The 20,795-nt window shown below is 30.7% G+C and overlaps 1 protein-coding gene across 1 annotated transcript in view; it reads right to left on the bottom strand.

Moving 5' to 3' along the window:
• The window catches only part of LOC111616019 (protein turtle-like), a 216,376-nt gene extending 205,403 nt beyond the window's left edge, over positions 1–10,973 (bottom strand). Inside the window, exon 1 of the mRNA XM_023357464.1 lies at positions 10,558–10,973. Within this exon, the coding sequence (XP_023213232.1) occupies positions 10,558–10,621 (64 nt within the window). The 5' untranslated portion in view covers positions 10,622–10,973. The remainder of the gene's footprint in view (positions 1–10,557) is intronic.
• Positions 10,974–20,795: the final 9,822 nt, after the last annotated feature.

Below are 20,795 nucleotides of genomic sequence, written 5' to 3' on the forward strand. Positions count from 1 at the left end.
GGTTTTTTTCTGAGGTTCCTCCGCAAGAAACGGCGCATTACAAGGCCCTCTACAGCATGGTTACTTCCATAAAACATATACCGGAATAGAGACGTAACAAAAGGAGAATTTCGCGAGAAAAAAAATGTCGTGTAGTGTGGAAAGAAGTGGTGTGTTCTTTTTAATGTCTGTCCAATAGATATTCAGTAAGAGTGGAGTTGATTGGACAGAAGCATCGACCACAAAGCAGCGATAATAGATGTTGGGTTGCACCAACTATTGTGACATGGAGGGTTGATTTCGCTAAGCACCAGGAGGTGCTGTAACGACTCCTGGGCATCGACGCAATAGATGGTAGCTCCGCCTGTCACCATGCAGCCTAATAAAGTAGTATCGATTGGCCAACTCCTTCTGTAGGTAGTCATTTGTTCAATCAATTGTGAATAGATATTTGCCTTATGATGTATTGGATCGCCATTTGCTTAACTTAGATTGAAGACGATGCCGACAGAAGATAAAATTTTTTCACCATTATATAAATTACTATTTTTAGAAGACATTTGAAAGAATTAAGAACCCTTTCCTGCTCTCTTATGCATTTGCCTTATGATGTATTGGATCGCCATTTGCTTAACTTAGATTGAAGACGATGCCGACAGAAGATAAAATTTTTTCACAATTATATAAATTACTATTTTAACACTAATTGATCAGTTACAATAATCTTTTTACAATATGAATGCTTAATAATCATTTTCTCAGCAAAATAAGGTATTTGAGTGTTAAATAATCTGTTTATAATTTTTAAATACTGACTACCACTAACTATTGTATGTCACAGATANCAATAGATGGTAGCTCCGCCTGTCACCATGCAGCCTAATAAAGTAGTATCGATTGGCCAACTCCTTCTGTAGGTAGTCATTTGTTCAATCAATTGTGAATAGATATTTGCCTTATGATGTATTGGATCGCCATTTGCTTAACTTAGATTGAAGACGATGCCGACAGAAGATAAAATTTTTTCACCATTATATAAATTACTATTTTTAGAAGACATTTGAAAGAATTAAGAACCCTTTCCTGCTCTCTTATGCACTTTCCTACTTAAAATTTTAAATTATTTAAGCATTATAATTAATTTTTTATAACTAGATACGTGAATTTAATTTGTTTATTAATAAATCTATCTATAAACTTTAAAAAATTTCAATTATTTTAACTTTAAAATAATGTAATGTTGGCTTCCCCGCAATACTTCGTGTTTATGGAGAGTCCCTTTAGAAACAATATTATAACGAAGTATAAATCACGCAAAAGCGTTATAAGCGTGAAATGTTGCACATTATGTTGAATAATAAATTTTATTTATAAACTTTGGGATTGCTTCAGTTTAAAGATGATAACTTGGAGCTATTTTCTCCGTTCTTTAATATACTGTCGAGTTCTATGAGGTTTACGATATTAACTTGTACTGTTACTTTACTTTATTCTTCAATATAGCATTTTTTTTTTGGTTACTTTTTTTTCTAAATTATCTGTTAAGATAAATCCTATTTCGCTTCTCTTTTTCAAAAATTATTTATGGCCACATCAGTGGATAACTATCTTCCAAAATGGCTCCATTTTACGGATTTTATATTGCATATAACCTATTTATCCGACTAAATTCTACTAATTAATAACAAACAACTAATTTATTAACATCTTAAAACTATTTAAAACACTTAAAATCTAAATTTTCATACATTTTTTTTTGTTTAAACCAAGCTCCACGAGTTCTTTCATCGTTACTTCATTTAAAAACTTGATCAATATCGATCGATAATAAAAAAATAATAATATAATAATAAAAAAAAACATTTTAATAACGTTAAATTACATATAACGGGTTGTAACTTTTCTAACGACTTTGTTATATCGAAGTAAATAAAAAAAAATTCAAGCAGTTAAAGAGTATGTTCCTTGATTAACATCAATATTTGACAATTAAAGTTTGATTTAATTTATTTAAAACATGATCTGGAAATAAAATTTCCAGTTAAAAAAAATTTTAAGGTACTTAATTTATAAAAATAAGAGTAAAATAAAAGAAAAATTCATTGGTTAAACATTAAAAATATCGGACGAACATAAGAACTTTAATCGATGAACAAGAATAATGATAGGGTTGTTTAATTAACATTTTAAGACTCTAAAGACCCATTATAGTGAACTATGGATATTGTTTATGACATTTTTCTAATCATATTTACGATCTATCGATTTTAATATTTGGGAAAATAATTCAATGAACAAACAACAACCATCTTAATCATTTTCTTCAATGTTTTTTTTTTTTTTTTTTTTATGGTAAAGCTCATCGCTTATATATAAATTTCTTTATATATATTGTTTTTTTTTTATGTGTATAATGGTTTTTAATAGTAGGAAATAGCGTTTAAAAATTGCTGTATAAGTCTTAAATTAAGCAATTTGTTTACTCTTCATCACTCTGTTTATCTGCATCATAAGATTCTGATGCATGCTGCTCTTCTCTACGTTCGCCTGCATCACAAGATTCTCTTACACGTTTTCATCTCTAAACTTATTTATATTGTAAGTATAAAGATGAGGAATATTTATCAGCAACTCCATCAACATTATAAGCAGAAAATTGAAGTGTAAAAAGGGAGATAAAATAAAAAAATATATATATATATATATATAATTTTGCTGTATTATATTCTTCTAACTGCTATTTTCTCATGATACTAGATTTCAAAATCTTCATTCGAACCTTTCAAACTCTTCTGATAATATTTAAATCTTATTTAAATAAATCTTGAATCTTTAAAGTACATCTTAGCAAGTGATAAAATGGATAAAGTATTTTGAAATTAATACATAAATTATATATATATATAGAACGATGAAAATACGTTATATCGAAGAAAACGTAGTTTAGAGACGAAGTATAAAACCGAATTAAATAAATTTTAGCATCGTAAGTGAAGCGCAAGAGCAGAAAATAATCATTGAAAATACAGACAAGAGGTTTGACTAGAGTATTAAATTATTACACGAAAGAAATTTGGCAATAAGAAATTGTTATAGAGGGGGTGGGGTAGCTTTAACAGTTTAGTCAGTGGCATTTAGTTCGAGCTACCGTCGTCAGAGGGCATCCGACGATGCAGAGTAGTCAATCAATGCAGCGATGTTTTGAAGGGCTATTTTGAAACCCGAGTGTTGTACATCAACAGAGCACTGGCTAAAAGGAGAAAGAAAGGAAATATTTTTTTTTTGGTATTTATTAAAGCTAAAATCGCGCACCATCTGGCTCTTTCTAACAGAAAAAAATCAAGGGGGAGGGGGAAATATATCAAGGAATCGGAAATGAGCAACGTTTAAGCAATTGATAAAGTTCTTTCCTTCCTCCATCGTCTACTTCTACTCCTTTTTTTTTATAAATGATAACGGCACAGTTTGCAGAGTTTAGAGTTATAAATATATTATTATTCGGATAAAATTTCATGTTTTTTTTATAAGAAACAAATGGTTATAAAACCAAAGAAACTGTTAAGAAAAAAAAAGCAATAATTTTTATAAATTTCTCTAGTTGAAATATGGAGATTTGTACAGATTCGTGTTGCATTTTCTTAAATTTCCACGGCAAAATAATCCTTAAAATCTTAGTAAAAATAAAAAAAAACCGCAGTTCTTTCGATAAATAACGAAACATAAACTCGAACGAGAACATTAAAATAAATTTAGATAGTGTAAGAAATAAGATTTTAGAAGATGTAGACAAGGTAAAATGATAAAGTATCATAGGAAAATATACAGCTAAATATATAAATTTAACGTAGAAAGTAAACACAAATTCCTAGGAGAGATTCAATTTTCTTCTTATAATATTTAAAAATAAAAATAAATAAATAAATAATAAATAAACCTTTCTCTCCAGTGCGAAACGTAATTAAATTTAAACATATAAGAGTACACAATTTTTTAATTATCAACATTAACTTTCTAATAAATCATATAAAAATTATTAAACATAGTCAACCCCCCTATAACACTGTTGATTTTTCCGTTTTATATGAATTCCATGTTGTACGAGTCACTTAGATTTTACAAATACGTGAGCCGTTCACAGCCCGNACAAGATGGAATTCATATAAAACGAAAAAATCAACAATGTTATAGGGGGTCTACTGTACTAACATTCGAATGAATTTTTTCAAATATATTTAAAGCCTTAAAAATAAGATTTAATAATAATAATAATAATAATCCTTAGCTCCACGGAAAATGTTTTTATAGCTTCAAAAAAAAAAAAAAACTAATAATGCTTTGTTGGACATTGTTCTTTGATCTAAAAATGTCTACAGTAGCTATAATATATCATATAAAACGTATTTTATATTAATATATCCAAGCAATCGCTTAGAATTTAAGCTATATGTAGGTCTAACATTTGCATAATGATCTTTGATTTCAAGAATTCAAAAAATCAATTTTTGTAAAGAAGTCACGCCATAGGTCACACTTAATTGCTTTTCTGATAAAAAGAAAGAATCATTTCTAAATAGTGGATCATATTTAGAATAAAAATTTAATATAATACAAATAATTTAAGAAAAAAAAAAATAAATAAACAAAATCGTCACTGATTAACATATCTTTATAGGAAAACTTATATATATATAACAGTTTGTAGTAGGCCTTAGGAGAATTTCTAATCCATAGTTTCCTCTGAACGATGTTGAGTGATGTAAAGTATGTTATTTAATGTTTTCTACCGAGCATTTGTATCCGAATTTGATGCAATTCCAACCGTAAAAAAAATTATATTATTAAAAAATATCGCCTTAGAATCTATACTATTTATAGTAGAAGGAAGAAAACACCTACAGAATTGTGTTAGAAGCGAATAGATACTGTTGTAAAGTGACAGAATAGAGAAAATTAAATAAATTACGTTCGTACGAACATAGGCGGTCCTTTGCTGAATACAAAACATATTATACTACGATATTTTAATGAAAATTGGTTTAAAAGACGATTACAGAAACGATAATTGGTCGTAAAAATAGATAGAGGGAGGAGAAATTGTTATCTCCGCCTAATTTTATTTCTTCGACCAATCATCGTCCAGACAATTTTTAAATCAGTTTCATTTGAATTCAAATATTTTGCAGAGAACCACATAACTTGGAGCTATTTTCTCCGTTCTTTAATATACTGTCGAGTTCTATGAGGTTTACGATATTAACTTGTACTGTTACTTTACTTTATTCTTCAATATAGCATATTTTTTTTTGTTACTTTTTTTTCTAAATTATCTGTTAAGATAAATCCTATTTCGCTTCTCTTTTTCAAAAATTATTTATGGCCACATCAGTGGATAACTATCTTCTAAAATGGCTCCATTTTACGGATTTTATATTGCATATAACCTATTTATCCGACTAAATTCTACTAATTAATAACAAACAACTAATTTATTAACATCNAGAAATTCAATTTTGGGATACGCGACTCACCGGTTGAAGAACACATTTCTAAAGTAATCACTAGAAAGAACTAAAAATAGAACAGAGTGAAAACTTTTAACTTCAAATTATTAGATCTTAAAAAATTTCGAACCCAAGCTAAATTTTGCTAAAAATTTCTATTTATATTTTTAGTTAAAAATAAAATATTTTTAAAAATAAATCTAACTTAAGCTTAACCTACTTTTCAACAATAAAAATTTGATATGAATTTAATATTTTGAATTTTTACATAATACTAACTAACAAATCTTACATTTAGATAAATTTTTAACGTGTTTAATGTTTAAAAATTAAAAATAATTTACTAAATTTGGTTTAATTCTTAAACGAAAATAGTTCACACTACATCATTTTTAACTCTGAACTTACATCCTTGATTATTATTATTATTTTTAATTTCGAATACTTAATAAAGATTAATTTTTTTAAATACTAATTACTTAAAATCCTATAGGAATAGGAATCAAATTTCTAATAATTTTGATGTTATTAAAGATTTAAAAATGATGCGAATTCATTTGGATAAGTAACTCAGGATAAATCTTCGGAGAGATTAGCAATAAATTAATGAATTCTCATCGATAAATTCAAATTAATTAACAAATTTCACTCGTAAATAAGCTTAACGACATTACTTAAGAGGCGCACTTTATTAATGTGGGGGAGGGGGTGCATACGATCACGTGAACGAATAAACCATTTTAATCAACGAATAATATATCAATTTGTAATTTAATAGAAGTTTTACAGCTTGGAAAACGATTAAAGACGATAAATCTTCATCTTATTCGTAAGATTTGAACGAATTTAGTAGAATAAAATTCGTTGGAATGTCGCTAAGAGGGATGTAGATTAGTCAAAGCTCAGTAACCATCCCGATCGTTGTAGGCTGCAAATCAATAGGATAGACAAACATCGCAAATTTCTGTCAGATGTCATCTACCAATTCACACGGTTGCTTGGATTGCACTACGAATTATCACATGCAGAACGAAGATAATGAAGTAGTGGACGTTTATCCATTCAGTAGAGTTTATCCATCGGCGGTCACTAGTTGTCTAACGTCAACTCCTATTCAACTATGCAGTCTAGCGATACGGGCAGGTGTCGTTGACAGAAGACATCTCATCATCTATTTAGGTACTTTATATGGATAGAAACCCCCTGTTTCTTTATATAAAAGTCGAGCTGACGGACACGTCAGTCATATTCTAATCTCCTCTTTACAGGTGATTCTAACTAACTTGTTGGCTTTTGATCAAATACTTTGACAGCCAAAACTTTAATTTAAAAAAAAAAATACATCTCGACTTACTTTTTACATCATTTTAATACTTAAAAATAGAAAAAAAAAAGAATTAAATTTTACGTTAAAAAATTAATATATTTGAAAAGTTTCTTAATAAGTAAATCGAGGGTAGGGAGGAGAAAAAAAAAGAGAGAAAATATTAATATTTTAATTAATAAATTAAAGAGAAATGTAAAATCTCAAGAATTTAATTTATTTTAAAATTGTCACTATAAAAATCTGTAAGAACATTAATTAGGATTTAATTAGTTTAATGGATTTACGAAAATATAAACAAGTTATTTGNAAAGAGAGAAAATATTAATATTTTAATTAATAAATTAAAGAGAAATGTAAAATCTCAAGAATTTAATTTATTTTAAAATTGTCACTATAAAAATCTGTAAGAACATTAATTAGGATTTAATTAGTTTAATGGATTTACGAAAATATAAACAAGTTATTTGAGTAGATTTACTTCAACAAATCGTTATATAATTTTCTACTTATTAAAATTTCGTTTACAGACCTTCTACTTCAGGCACATTCTAAAGCATTTTCAATAAGTTGCGACCATCCAGACAAAGCAAACAAATCTCTTTAAGAAGTTCATTTAATTCTGATTATGTTTACTACTTTAAAAATACTTATTACTCATCCTAAGCATTTTATTTTTTTTTTTTTACTGGTAAGCGTAGAAGTTAAAGAAGGCCGCATGCTAAATTCAGTAAACGAGAGATAATTTTATAAATATTTTTGTATAAAATTAGCATCGAAGATGAAACTTGTCATAGAAAATCTAGTTTTATAAAAGATTTTAGTAGGGTATTTTAACTTGTCGTTAAGAAGCATATGTTACTTTTTAAAATTTGCAGTTCTATAAATGAAAGTCGAAAAGTCTTTTTCATTCTTTTTACTTTTTTTTTTTTTTTTTATAAGTGCTCGATCCGGATCAGACAGTACACACATTCTAAGGCATGGAATGGCTGACAATAACTTCAAAAGAACCAATCTGTAGAATCGTTATCCTCAGAATATATTCCACTAAGAGAACTTTAGCCTATTCTACAATACATTTGAGTCCATCAAAAGAATGCCATCTTTCTTTCCATCGAGATTTCCACCAGCGAATACTGATTAAAATAGATTAAAAACATGAAAAATTCTTACAAACTCTCCACCGTACTTAATCTTTCAGTTAAATTACCCAAAGAGTTCTTTAAAAAACAAAAAAAATTTGACAATAAATTATCGATTTGTAAAGGAATAAAAACGTAGAAAAATTTTTACAACTAACTAATCTAAGCCATTGTAAATTACTTTAGTCGATCATTGATAAAAATGGAAGAAAATAAAGTCAATATTATATTAATGGAATATTTATTACGATAAATTCCGAATTCTTTATAAATAATAGAATCATCAGAATAAGAAAGACTAATTTCGTATTTATTGAGATTTATATTGGATACGATGTTTACTACATCAATTATTTTTGTATATGTTATATATCCTATCAAATGATTACATGTTTATATATCTTAAATTAACTATAGAGCATGAACTAGATGATCGACTAACTAACTGATTTAAGGTAATTCGAATCCAATTTAATAATAGAAATTAGGTGTTTCCGCATGACGGTATTTGGAATCTCAATTTACTAGGTTCATAAGCATTTTACACAAAGGATGAGTTTAGTTTAGAATAGCAATTTATCCGAGATGATGCGGATAGAATGGCAATTTATCGAGTGATATTGCTAGAAAATAATTCCGAATACGCCATAAACGTTTATATATATATATAAAACTTTATCCTATTTTAGACAGGGAAGAACTTAGATTAAATACACGTCTTCGTTTAATCGTTCGAAAACAGATTAAATATTGTTTATTCTTTAAAGATTTAAAAAAAAAAAAAATCAATTTTATCATCTCAAATTCTTTATTTTAAAGGTATTTTATGTAAAAAATTATATTGTTTCTATAGGAAATAAATGGTTAAAATATAGCTTATATTTTAATCATTTATATAACGATTTTTAAAATATTGATTGAAATAATTTATTTAAAATTAATTTATAAATAAATATAGTAATCGATTTCGTAAAATAATAAATTTCATTTTTTGAAATTTCCACGATAAATCTCTCAATTTCATAGAGACTGGGAAGTTAGAATTAGATCAGCTGTTGAAATTGAAAGATTTATTTCTAAAGAATGGAAACATGTGATTTTGAAATGGATTATTTTCTTACTTTTTTTCTTTCTTTCTAAGCCAATATATGATACAAATATACATATAAAGAAATATTTTAAATTTTCTACATGAGAAAGGATGAGGGGGGGAACGAATTCGGATCGAAGAGGATTTTGTAAAACTAATTTCGGATAAGGGGGGGAAGAAAATCTCGTTAAAAATCTGAAAATCGCGTTTGGAACGAGCGATTGAAAACTATTAACTTTAGCAAAAATGTTACGACAATGGCGTATTTTTTTTTCTTTTCTTTCTTTTGGCTTGAAATCGCGGAGGTGGGACGAGAAGGGAATGTTGAAACGGGAAACGAAATCTTTCTTACGTTTCTTGGGGGATTGTAATAACTGGCGTTTTATTTCCAACAGATGGAATTTCAATAGGAGATACAGGTAAGTAGACGGATCTAGAAAGCGATGCAGGAAAACCGCTGCAGAAGGATGCAGCATTCGGAGCGGGAGATGGGATGGGAGGAGGTACTTGGAAAGAGAGGAGGGAGGAGAAGTGATCGATCGAATGTTGTCTGTCCAGCAACAACACTACACTGCTAACCTCAGCCGTAAGTCGACTTAAACCTTTTGTAGTGTTTGATGCAACAGAATTGATTAAATCTACTTCACTATAATAACAATTACAAACGCAACCATACAATATACTATAAATATATATATATATACATATATAAGCTAGAATAATAAACGAGCTTAGCATAATCGCTTAAAAGACCCGCTTGCCTAACGTTTCTTATAAAATATATATATAACGAAATTTAAATATTAATTTTTTGTTTTGAGTTTTAATACTAGCCGAAACGAAGCCGGTATGTTTGGCAGATAGGATTAATTAATATCTGTTTGGCTGCGACGAGCAATCGGAATCATCATAAATATCGCATCACACCAACACGCCTGTAGGTCGCCATCTTGTATGAATGAGAAACAAGTGACGAAAGTGTAAAACGAATGCGATTAACGAATGAGTCGACGTAGGAAACGAAAGGTGAAAAACCCGAAGGTTTTAAGGTTGGAGGTTCGCGACCGTGTTACCAGGCTGTGGCCTCCGGTGCCCCGGGGCATCAAGGCCATCGTCTTTTACGGCAGCGATGCATATAAATGGGTGAAAGGGAGATTTAATAGTAACTCGATAAGTAGAAAGTGTAAGCGACGTGCATCCTGGATCATACGGGTAGGTTACGTTTTCGTTATGTTATACTTTTCGAGCCGGCTTCGACCGTGGTACGATGGTTTCGAGGGGGGCGAAAGTGAAGTAAAATCGCGTAACGTGGGCGTTTCTATTGTTTTCGAATAAGAAAAAAACATCAAAAATCGACTGGTTGCGAGCGATATCCGGCACGTTTTGACGTCCGACTTCGCTCTCACCTTCACCTCGACTAGTTAATGCCCTCTGTAGTCCATCCTCCGTCCGATTGCAGTCAAACCAGCTATGCCGACGGCGTCTCGCCTATTTAAATCCCCGATAACTTAGTACACTTACCTGGATTGCAGGCCCATAGGCATACAAACAGCGCCAACAAATGGCATGATTTCTTCAAAATCATCTCATCTACAGTTCCACTTCCGATGGACCACTCGCACACCCTTGGATGCAGTTAAAAATCCCTGTCAAAAATGGCACTCGGCTTCGTCGCCGCTATCCACTGACTTCCCATCCATACACATTTGATGGTCAAAAAGCCTTTCCTTCCTTCCTTCCTTTGATCGCCTCGGTAAAACCGCAACCCTCAAACCTTGTCAGCGGAGCAACCAATCACAAAATGCGACGACAAGAACCGCTGTGATTGTGACAATACCAATCCAACGTGTACATACTTCGAGGTTTCTTTTAAACCATGTTTAACGGCGTGGCGATAGAAATGCGAGAGAAAATTTAAAAAAAAAAAAGGGTGTAGCGGGCGAGATTCGATCAGCGATAGCAGTACGGTGTTGTCCTACTGCACCACCATACAGTTGCCATGTCCGTAAACAGTCGAGGCAGGTGTCGCACTTCCAGCAAGCGCGGGGCCGTTCGCTGTCCGTCACTAGCCCCGACTCTCGGGTACGAGATTGTCTGACGGCTCCCTCTATCGCCCTTCGTTCGTACTACGCGGTCGAGTCGTGGTAAGTGGTCCATATTGGATTCGTGCTGTAAGTACAGTCTTTTCTTCTTTTTTTCTACCTCCATACGTCTTTTCTATTAACTAAATTAATATATACCATTATTATTATTATTATTTTAAAAAATTTTCTTTCAAATTTAAATATTTAATTGTTTTTATGCTCGTTAAAGTTTAAGCCTAATTTTAGGCCTATTGAATTTTACTTTTTCTTGGCTAAAAAAATTAATTAATTATAATTTAAATTAGTTTTATGTAATATATTTGTTTATTACACGTTTTGACCTTTATAAAATGTATTAATAAGCTATTATAATATTTTAATAGCGTTTTTAATGGATTTCAATTCGTAATTGCTATGCCTAACCATGTGCTTATTGTTACCCATGATTCATTCTCAAAGCGTTACTGTGTACTGTAGGCCTACAAATTCCAGCTCTAGCGTAATTTCTGCTTATAATCTTTTATTTTTTTAACTATAATAAACAATTTAAATATTTCTTAGTTTATAATCTCACTTGATTTTCCTCGTTTTTTCCTTCCTCCGAATATACCATTGTTACGTGTGTCATTTCCTTATTGAATATCGTTATGGTATAATGAATTCTTTGTCTCACTCGCTTTCTGAGTTAATTTGTCAGCATAATTGATATTTATTAGCTATAACTATGGTAGCTATTATAAATATTACAGTAGACATGCAACTCTGAATGAGAGTACAATTTTTACTGGATAGAACCTTAGATTGTGCCCTATAGGAGTGAAAAACCGATGATCTAGGTGTGGTCATTTGTTATATATAGTCTCACGAAACTGGCCTGCTGGAATTTTGAATACTCTCAAAAATTTAAAAGTGAAAAAATACGGGATAATTAAATGGTTTATTGTTGTTTACCATTAGTTGGTAAGTAGTCTCGTAGGTTTTTGTTTATAGCATTTTTTGAGTCGGCACCTAATAATTTTGTGTGTTTTGGAAATGTCTATCAAATGTGTGTTTAACTTATGGATACAAATTCACCGAGTTCAGCGTTATTAACGCTGAACTCAGTGAATTTGTATCCATAAGTTATACGAACATTGGCGTGAGTTTTTAAATTTATTTTCAAATGTGTGTTTTAAAAAACAAGTTAAAAAGAAAATGCATAATGGTAAGAAACTGTATAATTACCAAATATAGAACTATTTCTTAAAACAATGCTAAAGATCAACTACCTTCCACTTTACAAGAGACTACTAAGAGTAGTAGTAGGTGGAGTGGCATCTCTGCCATTCCTCCTACTACTACTGGGGTATATCTATATACAATATAAAGGGTGTCTAAAAAGTCACTATTCTATTTTGAAAAATAATTGAATTATGGAAAAAGCGTACAATTTAAGTGTATAAAATAAATATATTTTAAAATATATACTGCAAAATTTTGTTCCATATGACGACTATCGGTGTTTACAGAGCTCAAAGTGATAAGTTGCTTTCTGGAACATTTTCCAGCATTACTTACAAATAGCCTTGTCTGTTGGACCTTTCTTAATTAAGCAACTTCTTTTCTAAATTGTCTGATTTTCTTGCATTTCAAACCTTTTATCTTGCATGTTCATCATTAGTCTGAAATGGAAAGCTAAAGGTGGACCAACTCATTATTAGAGGGTGTGTCTAATTTCTTGGCCACTCAGTGTATATCTTGCAAAGGGTTATGTGTAGACCATTGATTTCTTTGATGTTTTTACACTTATGGACATAATCTACAGCTCTAATAAGGTCCCAAATGCCTCATTCAGAGCTGCATTTGTAATACTATAATAAAATACAGAACTGTGTTTTCATTATTAAGTGAAATGGCACTTTGTTCGCTATCCGAATTGTTCGTTAACCGATTATGAATTTACCATAGGTTTGTATGGGAATTTGATTAATTCGTTCTGGAGACATCCCAAAATAAAAAATATATACTTTCTTACTACGTTTATTTCTATGTATACACAGATGTGCATTTTTATTAGTTATGGTTTTTTTTTTTGTGGGGGTTAAATAATCTGTCTAATGTCGATTGCTTTTCTCTCTTCTTCGGGATTTTTCAGAAGTAATTAATAGCATTGTAATTGTAGAGATCCCCAAGCCTATTAACCTCAACCTGGTTTGTATGCCATTCTAAGACCGTTGATCTGACATCCCCCATTTCTTCAAAAGATCTTTAATTAATAGCAGATATCGGCATTAATCCTCTTTTTCAGAATAAAACATATCTTGCCAAGTTTCTTGGTGTTCTTCATTCAAGAGTTCTTGACGTTCTTCTGTCGTCAGATCCGTTTCAGGTTCCATTATGAGCTCTTCATTGTTCTTTATTTCTCAGATGTGATTTTTGTTATTCCTTTAGCTGCTTGAGTCTTCTTGATAATACAGTATCTTTGTTAGATAAGATTGAACTGTGGCCTACTGTAGACCTGTTCAAGCCATACTGTCCAGCAACATCAGACATCTTTTGCGCACTCTCTACCTTTGCTATTATACTCTCACCTTTCGAAAATAAAAACTGACACAAAACTTAATGAGTGCCCGCCCGACAGTCTCGCGAATACTATAAAAGAATTGTTTGTCAGAAAAATAAAAGGTTGGAATTACAAGGGAGTATTTCAAAGTTCGAGGGATACTATCTAATCAGTATATTATCAGGTTGAGTGTTGATGTTGAGGTCTTCTGCGCTCCAAAAAGTTACCTGAAAACAAAGGAAAATCAGTCGGTATTTGCTATTTCCGTCACTTCTTTTTGTCTGTTCAGTAAAGTGTTCGTTGTCCGATCATAAAAATCTTTCGCGAAAGTGTTTGTTATCCGATTTGTTTGTTAACCAATCACCCACTTATGGTTAGATTCATCCTGCAAAAAAGAAGTCAGTAAAATTTATTAACCTTAGGAAGATTGGCATTTTTTAGCCATTTGCAAATTGTTTTTTTTTAACACCAATAAACTAAAGTACTAAAACAACATACATATTTAGCTTATATATTGAAATCAATGAAAATATGTAGATAAATCAGTATAAATGCAATAATAAACAAATTGGCTGAAAAACTATATGTTCAATGCTTTTACTACAATAAAATTGTAGTAATTTTTGTTTTTTGCTAATCATCTTGCTGATAATTATGATGCAAGTTTTGATGAAACCTGTAAATGATTTATGATTCCAATTCCAAAATGCCACTTAAAAAAAATTTTAGTGTGCAAGCTTATGATATGAAAATACCTTTTACTTCACAATATACATTCAGACTGTGGTTTGTTTCTTCCAGTGGAATTTATTAAATATTTTTGTATTAATCTACAAAGAATAAAAACCAGTAATTAGATGAGAATATTCACAATGAAATTTGATAACTCATCATAATTTTGTTGAAATATGCTAAAGTTTTATGCTTTACTGTAAACTGACTAAATGAAAATTAGATTTTAACAAAGTTAATTGCACCTCATGTCAAATGATCTAGTGCAGTGGTTCCCAATTAGTTTTTCCTGTGTACCACTTCAAGAAAGAGCTCAAACTCGCGTACCCCTTATAGCAGAAATTCGTATTAATCCATACTAATATTATAAATTCGAGAGTAATTCTGCCTTTTTGTCTGTTACCTTTTTACGTCTAAACCGCCGAACAGATTTTAATAAAATTTGGCACAGAGATAGCTTACATGTTGGAGATGGACATGGGAGAAAATATCTTACTCCCACGAGAAAATTCATATAATGCAGGCGAAGCTGTGGGTAGACAGCTAGTGATAAATAAAATAAGTTTTTTTTACATTTATTACCTTTAAAATATAATTTTAATAATAATGAAAATAACATAATGTTGTTTAATTTTAATGTGACAAATGTGCACGATTTTCTTTGCACAACTTTGTAAAATCTGTCTGCTTCAAAATTGGTCAGCTTCAGTCTGAAGTCACCTTTGAGTTGAAGTCGGTGACTATGTTTAGTTTTCATGTTTGTCATGATCGAAAATCTGCTCTCGCAGAGGTATGTTGTGCAAAATGATAGTAAATATTTAATTGCTGCTTTGCTGACATGATGATAATGATAATTGTACAATTTTTGTTACTTGCGTAAGAATTTCATTTAGGTATTGTCACAAATGCATTTTTTTAAATGAAATTTTGAGAATATTTTTAGTTATAAATAAACGAATTTGTGCATTCGACATCATGTTGTAAATTGCCAAATTTTTGATGGTCTACCCATTATTTTTTTGATTGCTTCATCTCATAAATTTAAATTTTAAATCGACCAATTTTAGATTGCCGCACGTACCCCTTCAAGCAATTTCGTGTACCCTCAGGGGTACACGTACCAGTAATTGGGAACCATTGATCTAGTGTAATTGTTACAATGTAATGTATTTTGTCTTATGGCATTAAAGCATTTTATTCAGAAATGTTGGTTTTAAGGCCATAAGACAGAATACGTTACATTGTAAAACTACATTTATTGGGCTGCAATTTGAAAAAAACAAATGTAGATCTATAAATTTCCACTGTTGACTTAATCTGTTCCAGGTGCACATCCGTTAAGTGAAAAGTCCGTTATACGAAACGCATTTTCTCATAGAAATACATGTTAAAACATAATTTGTTCCACAGCATAAAATAACCGTACTCTACCATAAAAAAATGAAAATGGAGCAGTCACCAATTTTGCTGGGTAGTCAGATATCATGAGGAGGAGGTGGCGGAACACTTTCTTTACACATTCATACAGATACAGACTTTGTACACATTTCAGCAGGTCTCTTTTTATTGTTTTTTAATCAGAGTCAGATTTAGGAGAGGCTACCGGAGTTTGCAGGATCATCTCCTCTTGTTCCATCCTTTGTTTTTTGGCAGCTTGCTTCTTGAAAAACATGTCCAAAGTGGTCAACTCCTCTTGTTCCATCCTTTGTTTTTTGGCAGCTTGCTTCTTGAAAAATATGTTCAAGGTGGTCTGTTTCTCTCTCTTCTTCAACACCTGTCGGAAATGACGGGCAAGGGTGTCATTGTAGAGATCATTGATGTTCGCCTCAGCTCTGTTTGGATAATGAGTGTTGGTAAACTCCTGAACCTCTCCCCATTTGACAAGGAAGTTTTTGTCAACTTTCACTCCTTCTGGTGATGTCTTGCTTTGTTTCAATTGAAATCACCTTTCTGTTTTTTTTAGAAGCCATGATTTGCACAACACTTGAATAAATGTAAATATCCTGCACTGAGGTGATGTATGTAATAAACAAGGGAGCAAGCCGAATCCCAATGGGAGCTCTGTACTTCAGATATAATAATAATATATTATAAAAATAGCAGATTGTCATTGGCAACGGCAAAAGAGTGGAAACATCATTCACATTGTTCTCAGAAAGACCGTTGTTCACCTCACGTAACTGCTGAATGTAAAGTCCATTGCTCGAGTCACGTAATGGCCAAACAGAAAGTCCGTTGTTCGCAGCGTTAGTTATTCAAGGTGTACATTATACGAGGCACCACTGTATTTCAAATAAAATAAATTAAAAATAAGATAAAAAAATTGCAATCCAGCATTTTGACCATGTCACAATAAATAAATGCTTGTTTTAAATAAAATACTTTAAATCTTAGCTATATCACAATACAGAATTCATCATTTATCTTGTATATACAGTTCTTGTAAATAAGATAGTTGTTAAATTATGTTCAAAGCTATATATTATGTTGATGTCTAAATCATTTTTAATATCAGTGATGATTGCTTGGATATATAATTGTCATTAGTATGGCAAAGCCTGACTTAAGCCGATTTTAGGTATATTGTGATTATAAAATTTATTTATACTCAAGGACTGTTTAGCTTTGATGTTCTTAAATAAAAAGCAACGTAACACACCTCAAATTAATTATGCATTTATGCATGTTTTAAGCAGATTGTTTTCTGGTTATTTTCTAAAAATTGAAATTTGCACAATATCAAAACCAATGAACCAGCATAAAAAAAGTACTGAGTTTGAGAAGTGAATGTTTTCATCCATTTTTAAAGAGACAATCCTCAGGCTAGTGTTCTAAAATTCGAATCACACATTTTTAATAGTAGTACTTTTATGCTGGTTTATTGGTTTCGAGATTAATAATAACCAGTATTGGGAGTGTTTTGATGTATTTCATTGTTAATAGGTAATGACTAATTATTTTTAAATTATTAGTTTTTACATATGTAATTTAGAACTCAAGATAAAATCTGGAATTATTTTGTCTTATACAGTGTAACTGAACTGTTACCTGAAACATTACCAATATTTTAGGGATTCTAGGGACAAAAATAAGTCTAAAGTCTTCTTCAAAGAGTCTTCAAAATCTGCTTTGTCTTTGAGATATGGCTTGCCAAAGTACTAACAGAGCCGGCCCTACCATAGGGCGAATGGAGCAGCTGCTCCGGGCACTAAGTCCTAGGGGGCGCCTCAATGGTAAAGAAAATTAAAGGGTATAAATTAGGGGCAGCCAAGGGGGTGCCATAATAGGATCTCACTCCATCCTAAAACTTGCCACAGGCCGGCACTGAGTACTAACGCTACTGTCAATCTTTTTAAAGTAATTTTTTTATGTTTTATGCAAAGGGCCAACTTGTTACCCTTTGTAATAAATGAAATCAGTCATATTTGCTTTAAGATTTTTTAGTATCCATCCTTTTTCCAGTTTAGAAAGATAGTTGAAAAGTAGTAGTTTTTCAATATAAATTTACTTTGAATAACATTTTGTTTTTTACAAATTAAACTGAATAATTTACAAGAACTGCTCAAAATATCCTCTGTAGATATGGATATTTGCTTATAAAAATAATTAAAACTCATTACTCACATGAAAACAAGTTCATTTTGCATGTATTCATCAATTTTATTTAAACATTTAACATAAAAGTAAGCAACATGTACAAACTGAACTTTTATTTTAAATGTTTCTTTAAATATAAACAATCAAAATGAGGCTTCAATTTGTACTGCTTTTGCTGTTTGTTTTTCAACTTCTGTGTTGGTAACACAAGTGGAAAAACAGACAGCAGTATCCTCTTGGTGGGAGGTTCAAAATTGGTTTCTGGTATGATTTTTTTTGGGCAGGCCAAATCTTAAAAAACAAAGCAGATTTTTGAAAAATTTTTATTGATGATTTTAGGCTTATTTTTTCCTTTAGAATATATTTCTAAAATAAAACAATTATTATATTTTAAAGACCAGCAAATTTATTCAAAATACAGACTCTTTTTGGATGTGCTCAATGTTCTTCAAGTCCTTACAGTTTACTTTATATGGGAAGCTCGGTAAATAAGTTTTGGTGGTCTGGTATGATAAGAATTAATTTACAAGAATGAGATATACAGAATGATAACCTTGTAATATTGTCTTTTACTTTGTGACATATCCACATCCAAACAATTGCTCCACTGGTGACCAGGGGTGATACCAAGTAGTGTCATTGAGCAAAATGAGTATGTTGTAATGTCACTTAATGAATGATCAGCAGGAAGTACAGTACTGGACCTTGAGGCATTCTTGTTACAAATGAAACTTTCATTGACTACTATTGTTTACTGAAAGGTTTGTGCAAGCTATCTTTGAGTCTAGATGACTATCGAATATATACTTAAATTCTTATTTTATCTGAAGCATTGGCAAGATTATTAGTTTTGTTTTAAAATTATATTGTTTAATATCATTTATAGCAAATATAATATTTGTATAATTAAGAAATATAATTATATACATACAATTATATATATGAACAGCTTATCTGTAACCTATAATTACTTGAACCTATAATTAAATTTCCATGACAAAAATTTCCTCAGAATAAATCACGTGATTTAAAGTTGTGTTGATAAACATTCTATCTTCGCATTATTTGCCACTTAACCTAATTCTTTTTGTCTATATTTTTGTGAATTAAATAAAATAAAACAGTATAGTTTTTCCTTAAAATATCAGCAGGTTACAACAACAATTATTTAAATAAATAATTTTCATTTACATAAGAAAAACAATTAATATTGTCTTAATTTACATTTAAAAATGGCACAATAATTGCCTTTAGAAACCTATCCAACATCCCACTATTTCCGAGTTAAAATAATTTGAACTAAATATGGGCAATTATAAATACATCTTTGATTAAAAGAACATTTTATTTTAAATGAAATAACCTGGTGTTATGCACATACAATTTTGCTTTTGAATATATATTTTCTACTACATTGCTTATTTATTATAACAATGAAAAACTTGTATAATCAATGTAAAGAGGTTTTAATTTTGACATATGCTTACTGTTCTTTGGGCTTCTTTTGAAAAAAATTTGTTTAATAATAGCCTTCAAAAATTTTTGTGGCACACCTACAATTTTGTCATGGCATACCAGTTGAAACTCATTGCTCTAAGCCATACATTCATTTGAAATGATCATTGACATGACATTAAGTAGCCAAAATCTTTTCACGTCGACAATCATTGCATTCAGTATTGCCTACTTGGTCCCTTAAATCCCTTTACAAAAATGTTTGTCTCCAGAGCACACAAAATGCATCAAAACTTGCTCTTGATATCACTGTCATTCTAAAGTGACTCTTGCAGTTTATTTTCACTGTGAGGAACAAGTGAAGAAACCAGCTTGGGGCTGTAAGGCAGATGTTGCAATTGCTCCACACCCAGTTGCTGAAGACTGAAGACATTCTTGTGTGGTCTTTGCAGTGTGCAGGCATGTGTTATCCAACAAAATGACACACTAACTCAACACACGGATGCTTTTGCTTTATGGCCAGTTCAGCTTGCAGAGGGTTGCCCAGTAACAAGCAGTAATGTCAATTAATTAATCCATGTTTCAGGAATTCCACAAGAAGAATTTCCTTGGCACCCAGAAAATAATCAGAAAGATCTTTCCTTCAAATTTGTCACTTTGAACTTTTTTGGAGGAGGAGAGAGAAGTGGTGGGAACATGCCTCATCTTCTGTCACTATCCAGTTTAGAAAGGCATTACCAGTCTTCTGATAATGAGTGATGTGTTTCATAGACAATCTCATCTGATCACAATTCAGAGCTGTTAAAATACTAAAAAGTATAAGGTAAACTTAAAAAGCTTTTTAAAAATTGCCACAGTCAGTTGTTGTATTGAATAAGATAATTAACTGTTAAAAATACAAATTTTTTTTCTGACTGTTTATCCAACAAGATAAAACTTTTAAAAAGCTACATTAAAATTAAAAACAATCAAATAAACTTGATTTACTTTTTTCCAATGTCTTTATTGTGATAAACTTCATCCCTTTTTTTCGCCTTTCTCTTTCCCAAAGATCTTTTTTTTACCATATAGCATCTCACATACAGCCTGTTGAACCTTATCTATATCGTGATTTTAATTTTTTTAAAAATAAATGTAAATCTATTTTATATAATATATAATGTATCTGTTGTCTTACTTAATTTAGTCTGTTATATCTTTTATATTTTGTAATCATTTTATTGGGGATCATTTTTTTTCTTTGTTATTGGGGGGTGGAATACAATCGTCTCTGACGTTTCCAATTAAATGTAAATAAATATGAAAATAAAATAAGAAATAAATGCATTTTGATTTAACAATCCTCATCA

The sequence above is a fragment of the Centruroides sculpturatus genome, unplaced genomic scaffold, assembly GCF_000671375.1.
Source record: "Centruroides sculpturatus isolate CEXI.00-Female unplaced genomic scaffold, Cexi_2.0 scaffold55, whole genome shotgun sequence".
NCBI lineage: Eukaryota > Metazoa > Arthropoda > Arachnida > Scorpiones > Buthidae > Centruroides > Centruroides sculpturatus.